Source organism: Octopus bimaculoides, chromosome 5, assembly GCF_001194135.2.
Source record: "Octopus bimaculoides isolate UCB-OBI-ISO-001 chromosome 5, ASM119413v2, whole genome shotgun sequence".
Classification (NCBI taxonomy): Eukaryota; Metazoa; Mollusca; class Cephalopoda; order Octopoda; family Octopodidae; genus Octopus; species Octopus bimaculoides.
Genome location: NC_068985.1, coordinates 51,006,111 through 51,014,812, shown reverse-complemented (window position 1 = coordinate 51,014,812; position 8,702 = coordinate 51,006,111). Strand labels below are relative to the sequence as shown.

The following is an 8,702-nucleotide window of genomic DNA, read 5'->3' as shown; positions in this document are numbered from 1 at the left end:
AATTTACCAGAAATTTGGAAATGACATGCTGTACTGCTTGGAATTCACACTGGAACCTCCAATCCCAACATTTCAGAGTGTTTGGGTGTCAATTTGAGGACATGTACTGAGAGTGATAAAAATCAAACATCCAGTCAACATCATGGCATTTGGAGTTATCACTAGTGACGGCGACGTTATGCCTCCATTCATCTTTCCACACGTCCTCAGGCACAACATGGAGGCCTACATCAGGTAATGCCTGGGTCAAGAGGGTGGCTGCTGGAAGACCCTATGTCTGGCAACAGGACTCTGCACCATGCCACACAAGCAGGAGAACCCAGTCATGACTGAGAGACAGTAGATCTCCTTTGTTATCATGTGGTTTTGGTTTAAAAGTTCAAAGTGGACTAAACCTTTCATATTCCACCAAACAGATAACATCTTACATGGGTGAAGACTTTTTTTCAGCCTGGGGTGCTGGTGTTTCTCTTTTCCCTACCCACTGTCTTCAGTGCTTGACATAGTGGCGAGGACTGATCTTAGGATGTTGAGCCTCACGGAGGAAATGATAGTGGACTGAGATGTTTGGCGATATGAAGTCCTAGAGGAGACTTGTTCACAAAACTGAGTGCTAGAAGAATTATGTCTCACCCACTGTACCCTAAGAAATCAAACTACAACTTCTCTTCTAACTGCATCTTTTTCTTCCTCACATTTCCTCTTCATAAATTGATAATTGTTTTTCAATCCTCTTTCTTGTCCTCTGTTTTTCCTCTGACTAGGTAACCAAGTATCACCTTTACATCAGAAATTTGTTTCTGGCCTTGTTTCTTGTACCCCTCTCTCTCTCTCTCTCTCTCTCTCTCTCTCTCTCTCTCTCTCTCTCTCTCTCTCTCTCTCTCTCTCTCTCTCTCTCTCTCTCAAGACACCTATTTCTGTTAGACTCTAACCTTTCATCATTGATACTCGATCACCTCCTCTAATGCCCTCTCTGTTGTGGCATGACACCCGCTTTTGTCTCTTTGTCACACTCTAACCTTTCATCCTCTGACTCAAGTTTTCCTTCTCAAATGCCCTGCTCCTCTCATAATTCCTTGTCTTGTGAGTTACTTGGTTACCCTGCCAGTGCTAGTGTCACCTTAAGAGCATTCAGTCCACACTGTAAATTAGTTGGCATTTGGAAGAGCATCCAGGAGTAAAAATCATGCCAAATCTAACTTCGCCTGTGCTAATGTCATGTAAAAAGCACTGAGTCTACTCTGGAGTGGCTGGTGTTAGGAAGGGCATCCAACCATAAAATCTGTGCCAAAACAGACACAGTAGCCTATGCATGCATGGAAGATGGACATTAAACGATGATGATGATGACGACGAACCCATTTCTTGTATTCAGTCACTATTCGGTACAAAAACGGTTCATTCGTGAGACATGACAGCAAAGAAGAGCTCACATTCACTCTCTGCGTGCAATTAGACTCAGAAAGTTTGTGAGGAACCCATTGACCTAATTTGCTGACTTTTCTAATGGCACGCAGGTGTTGATGAATGGTGTGTATGTATGCATAGATATGTGTATACATGTATGTTTACGTATATATGTATGTATATGTGTAAGTGCATGTGTATATATATATATGTATGTGTATATATATATATGCATGTATAAGTATGCATAATATATATATGCATGTATGGAGGTTTGACTGTTTAAATGTGGTGCAGATATACGTGTGTTGTATATGTATATCTGTCTGTCTGTGTATTTGTGTCTGTGTTTTGTTCCCCACTTCCTGTAACTTAGCATTTCAGCAAAAGAGAATAATAGAATAAGTACCAGGTTTAAAAAAGAAAAAGTGCTGGGGAATTCATTCGACTAAAATTTCTAACAGCCACAATCTAATGACTGAAACAAGTAAAAGATAGTATAGGTATGTACAATTAATACAATCTTTGAAGGGAAATGTCTTAAATCGGCCAATGTTACAAATTTAGATAAGTTAAAGGTTAACATACTGAATGGCTCACACTTAAAAATTCACAGTTAGTTGAAATTGCACTTTAATTAGTAAAAGGAAACAAAAGCACAGCAGCATTTGTTAACGACTCAGCAAGAAAAATGGTGAGATAATTCCAAGAAATCAACAATTAATCTCACCAAATCAATTCACAGGCTGAAGGGGAAATTTGATCTTTGTTAACAGATAATGGAATAACTATTGACACGTTTCTTTATTATTGAACTTTATTAGAGAATCATAGTCACTCCATTCTGCTTGATCTGACATTTTTACTTGAAAAAGAATTATAAAGATCTTTGTTAGTAGTAATTTTCATAATTAAAAAAAAAAATGCACCGAGGTAAGGGAAATAATTCAAATGGGCCAGTAGCAGGAATTTAGATTAATAAATTGTGTTATAACTGACTTACACAAGAAAAATTTGTAATTAATTGAAATTTCCCCCTTTGTTGAAGAAAGAAAACAAAAATTTGGCAGTAATTGTGAACAACTAACCAAGAAAAAGGAAAGATAATTTCAAAAGATAAATCCTAAAATTTTAACTGAATTAATTTACATGTTTAGGGTAATATTGATTTTTGTTGGTGTGAAAGGGGGAAAACTGAATATGTTCCCACATTATTGGACCTTGTTAGTATATCACCATCAAATATAAATTTGCTTGATTAGTTAAGAAAGTGTATGCCTTTAGATATTGATTATTAATAGTTTGGAATCATTATCCATTGCTTATTTCTTTCTGAACTAACCAGCATTGATGATTTGTACAACAAATATTTATGTACCTATAGTTGTATTTTGTTTTATATAAGCTTCCTCCTCTTCCCTCATTGCATTTTATTGTTATTTCTTTTTCAACATATTTTCCATTCTATAAAGGTATGTTGTTTTGACATCAAAGCACCATGAAGGCTATACTCTATGGGGTTCGGAACATTCATGGAATTGGAATTCAGAAGATGTTGGTCCACATCGAGATCTCTTAGGTAATTATATCTTTGTCTTCTGAATGTAAGATTTCTGTCTCATTTGCAAACAAAATTTCAGCATTTCTTGTTTTGTTTGCATTCTCCACCTATACCTTTCTCTCTCTCTCTTGTTCTTTCTCTCTTTCTTTCTCTCTGTATCTCTCTTTTCCTTTCTTTCTTCATTTTCCTTTTCCCACTTTATTTTCTTTCTTCATAAACATAACATTAGTCAAGAAACATAATACCCAATTAGATATAAAAAATCTGTCCATCTTGAACAATAATTGTTGTCAGACACTTGGGTTGTTTTACTGGTCTGACTTAATGTCTTTATTGACCAGCTAATCTCAGTCATTACACATATCAAGACAATAAACTTAGGATATTAATACCATCCCTTGTTATGAACGACATATGGCTTTAACCCTTGAGTAACATGAAAATCTGAAAAGTTGAGGCAAGTGACCAAATTTTCTAAAATATAGGACTGCCTCACTAAAAATGTCAGACTTCATAATATCTGATGGTCTTTTGAGAGCACAGATCTATAACTTTGTGAAAGCTACATTTCAAAAGCTAAGCTTCTTCTTAAGGACCAGAAAATACTTAAATCTTGATTTGTTGTTGACTCCCTATAAAACATGAGGTGTATGCTCATTAGGGTAATGCCTATTTATCTGCATGGTATTGTTTCTATGAATATAGGCATCCAAAGAAAGACCATCTGATTAGATATTCAAAAATTCAGTCACCAGCACACAACAACGATAATTAAACCGATAGATGTGATGTTCCCACAACTATAATTGAACTTATAGATGTGATGTATCCCTTCTATCATTACTGCAATGGCTTCTGCTCTGAACCAACTTAATAAAAAAAGAATAAATATCAGCTACTAGTGTTTGTTTTCTGGATAAAAAGTTACATATCAGAGTTCATCTATAACTTATATTTTGGTAATGTTAATAGCTCCTATCTAAAGTAGTATTGGTTGATCTCCAATATTTATATTACATTTTTTTCCATGGCCCAAATATCTAGCTTTCATTGGATCAGCCTACCTGGCTGTAAATAGACATTTTAAGTAACTGTCTCCTATCCAGGAGCAGCATTATTCGTATAGAAAAATTTGTGATCTGTTGATTATTGTTTATGATCTGGGAAGGGAAAACATTAGATCTTATTTGGAGGGAGTGCCTTCCAAATACTCAGATCAGTTCTAGGTTGAAGATGAGTGACATAAGAAGATCTGAACCCAGCCCTACAAGCTCACAAGATTCAAGTCAATCATCATGCAGTCTTACTGCCTTGTGTAGTTATTCTGACACTTATCCTACAGCATGTGTGAAATTGAACACTTATATATTAAAGAATCATTTATCGGTTCCACAGTATTACTGTGAATTACAATGCCACAGAAAACAAACAGTGCTGCTGCGATGGCATCAACTACTAAGAATGACATACCTTGGTAACATATTACTTGTAGTGGCTGTCATAGATTATGAACAGCTGACCATTTGGCTAATTTTCTGGTAGTGAGTGTTACTATATTTCATGTAGTGAACATGAAAAATTATGAATAATTATGCAGGGAAGAAAGAACAATGTTGTCTCAATATTCCACTCTTATTAGACCACTTCAGTGAATCATAGACATCATTGTAGTTATTAAAATAGTCACTATTTACAGTACATCAAGTCCTCATCTGTGTGTGTGAGTATGACTTGATAACATGTACCATGCATTCATTAATTGTTTTAAGTTCCTATGTAGTCATAAGCAAAACATTCAACCAGAAGAAGAGAGGCTTCACTAGGACTGGGCTGTTTACTCGTTAAAGCTGAGTAGCTGGAGCAATGTAAAATGAAGTGCCTTGCTCAGAGACACAATGAGCTTCTTAGTCCAGGAATTGAATCTATATCCCTATACTGATGAACTAAACACACTAACCACAAGGCTATGTGCTTCACTAGATGTTAATAGACATGAATAATTAGCATATTTAAACAAAAGTATTCTACTGAAGTTAATTATTCAAAGGTCTGCATGAACAGATTCAATGTAATGAGCAATACTCAGAAATATCCAGTCCTGCTGAAAATTCCTCTGTTAAGGCTAAAATATTTGGTTTTTTATATTAATTAATCAAGATGCTTCTCTTTTGTCGTTAATAGAATTTTCTTGTTTTCCTCTCTTAGGTGAACTGGCAGCTGCTGTACGAGAAAAGGGGATAAAGTTTGGTGTTTACCATTCCTTGTATGAATGGTTCAATCCTCATTATTTAGAAGATAAAAGACATAAGTTTAAAACTCAGAATTATGTAAAGGTTGGTTTTTTTTTTAACAAGGAATTATTATTCTGAAAACTTACATATACAGAAAAATAAGCAATCTTTAATCACAATGTTGACATTGTCATGTGTAAGTGTGTGTTTGTAATTTCATATGTCTGTATGTATATGCACATACACACAAATTTATCATCATCACATTCATTTTTTGTCCATGCAGGCATGTATTGAATGAGACTTGTTGAAACAATATTCTATGGTCAGATGTCCTTCCTGATACCTATTCTCCTTGCACTGGCAACCACCACGCTCGAATAGTGTTTTTTACATGCCACCGGCACAGGAGCCACTCGGGCAACACTGGCAATGATCATGCTTAAATGGTGCTTTTTACATCCCACCGGCACAGGAGCTAGTCAGCAGCCCTAGCAACGATCATGCTTGAATGGTGCTTTTAACATTGGAGGTTGTGCTTCACCACTTCATCCCAGGTCTTCTTGGGTCTACCTCTTCCACAGGTTCTCTCCACTGCTAGGCTGTGACACTTTTTCACACAACTATCCTCATCCATTCGCAACACATGACCATAGCAGCACAGTCGTCTCTCTTGCACACCATATCTGATGCTTCTTAGGTCCAACTTTTCTCTCAGGGCACTTACACTTTGTCATGTAATGCACACTGACATTACACATCCAGCGGAGCATACTGGCTTCATTCCTTGCAAGCTTACGCATGTCCTCAAGAGTTACAACCCATGTTTCAATGCCATGTAGCATGGCTGTTCACACACATGCATCATACAGTCTACCTTTTAGTCTGAGTGAGAGGCCCTTTGTCACTAGTAGAGGTAGGAGCTCTCTGAACTTTGCCCAGGCTATTCTTATTCTAGCAGCTACACTTTCAGAGCATCCACCCCTGTTCCTGACTTGGTCACCTAGATAACGGAAGACATCAACTACTTCTAGTTTTTCCCCCTGGAATGTGATGGAAGCTGTTCTCTGCACATTTTCAGTGTTTATTGCTCCTGAGCATTTGTCACACACAAAAACTATCTTCCCAGTTAGCCTTCCATTGATATTGCTGCATCTCTTATATGTCCATAGCTTACACTGAGTACATCTTATGGAGTTTCTATCTATGCCTTTTCTACAGATCGAGCAGGGCCATCTACCTGAAGGGATTTGTGGTTTGTCTGCCCTCCTACTTATTAAGACTTAAGGTTTTTGGTAGGGTGACTCTAAGGCCCTTCAGTTCTAACCTTTGCTTCCACACCTGAAGTTTTTCCTCTAGCTCTGACACATACACACATATATATATATGTATTTAAACATATATATATACCAGCGCAATCGTCTCTCTTGCACACCACAACTGATGCTTCTTTGGGTATGCACACTGACATTACTCATCCATCGGAGCATACTGGCTTCATTCCTTGCAAGCTTACGCATGTTCTCAAGAGTTACAACCCATGTTTCACTGCCATGTAGCATGGCTGTTCATACACATGCATCATACAATCTACCTTTTACTCTGAGTGAGAGGCCCTTTGTCACCAGCAGAGGTAAGAGCTCTCTGAACTTTGCCCAGGCTATTCTTGCACCCACCCCCACTACTAACTTGGTCACCCAGATATTGGAAGCTATCAACTACATCCAGTTTTTCTCTCTGGAATGTGACAGAAGTTGTTTTCTGCACATTTTCAGTGTTTATTGCACCTGAACATCTGCCACATATAAAAACTAACTTCCTAGTTAACCTTCCTTTGATATTGCTGCACCTCTTCTGTTTCTCTGGCATTTTCCTTATTTTCTCTGTGATCATTTTGTTTAGCTTCTGTGGGCTTACAGTTCCCTCTTTCCACATGTAGCTTTTCATATTGTCATTGTCTTCAATTCCTTCAAGATGATAGCATCCTGTAACAGCATCATACTGAAGACCTAAGATATGCAGTGCATTTTTCTCCCTTATCTCACCAATGATGATCTTTGTTCATAATATGCAAAGTCACTTACTGGTGTTGAATAGCACTATGATAGAAACATCCTGCAATATGTATTATTTGTTTACTAGGGCGGAGCTGATATAAATTTTCGAGCACATTTGTCACTTTGTTTCCTTTTTCCTACTTTTGCATTGAAATCTCCCATCATGGCAGTTTAAGTAGATTTGTGAACCAGTACTCTTCCAGGTCTTCATAAAATTCCCATTTCAGAGTCCTTGCTGAAACATTTAGGAGCATGTGTGTATGTGTGAATAGTAGTAGTAGGGTACATGTAGATCAAACTAATAATGTCATGGTTGAAACATGCAAAAAAAAAAAAAATGAAAGATGAGGGCAAATAGTTTAGAAGTATTGATTTCTTGAAAACATATGTTGCATGGATTTTATGGGGTTCAATGAATTTTTCTTTCCATTTCTAGGAAAAATTAATGCCGGAATTAACAGAACTTGTGAAAAAATATAAACCAGAAATACTTTGGGGTGATGGTGATTGGGAGGCAACCAGTGAATACTTCAATACAACTAAATTCATGGCCTGGCTCTATAATGAAAGGTAATCACATTAATGATATTTATGTTTACCAATACAGTTTTATTTCAGTTTTAACTGTTTGATATCCATGTTGTCTTTATTTCTTTTTCTGGTTGTTACTCTATACTATTGTTATTACAACAACACTTGCTCCTCGCATATGACTTACTGAAAATATTGTCCCCATTATATGAAGAGACAAACCCCCAAAATTAAATCCTTATTCTCCTCAGGATATACGATCTCATCCAAACTCATGAATTTAAATTTATTTCATGTCAAAAGTTTTATAGCACAACTGTGATCTGGTCACTGACACAATTTCACTGAAATTTAATAGATTTGTATCTTATTAAATGGTCTTTCATGATTTAATTGCTTCAGTTTATTTATGCTGTGTAATGGGATGCAGTGACTTAGTATACAAGACTCTTAGGTTTTATACTATATATATGTCATCATCGTTATCATCATTTTAACATCCACTTTTCTATACTTGTATGAGTCGAACAGAATTTATTGAGGTCGATTTTCTAGAGCCAGATTCCTTTTCTGTCACCAACCCACACTTGTTTCCATTTTCAAGTAAGGTAATATTTTTCCATGGCCAGACATATTCTTGCAGGATATTAGAAATAAATGACACTGTTTGTATGATAGTGATGCTCCTCAAGACTAGGAGATACATACACCACCACCACCATCATCATCATTCAGCATCTGTTTCCCTTGCTGGCATGGGTTGGATAGTTTCAAAAGAGCACTGTGCTGGGCTCTAGTGTCTGTTTTGGCAAGATTTCTACAGCTAGAATCGGTGCCTATGATGGACCGAGAAAAAAGAAATATTCTACCAGAAACTCAGGTTAAATAATTTCTGTTGAGTTTGCTTTTTCCCTT

General features: G+C 36.7%; 1 protein-coding gene across 2 annotated transcripts in view; it reads left to right on the top strand.

Moving 5' to 3' along the window:
- LOC106875965 (alpha-L-fucosidase) overlaps positions 1 to 8,702 on the top strand; it is a 66,546-nt gene that overhangs the window by 10,681 nt on the left and 47,163 nt on the right. For both annotated transcript variants that reach the window (XM_052968378.1, XM_014924306.2), the window contains exons 2-4: positions 2,880 to 2,986; positions 5,174 to 5,301; positions 7,693 to 7,826. In XM_052968378.1, coding sequence (XP_052824338.1) covers positions 2,880 to 2,986; positions 5,174 to 5,301; positions 7,693 to 7,826 — 369 coding nt within the window. The remainder of the gene's footprint in view (positions 1 to 2,879; positions 2,987 to 5,173; positions 5,302 to 7,692; positions 7,827 to 8,702) is intronic.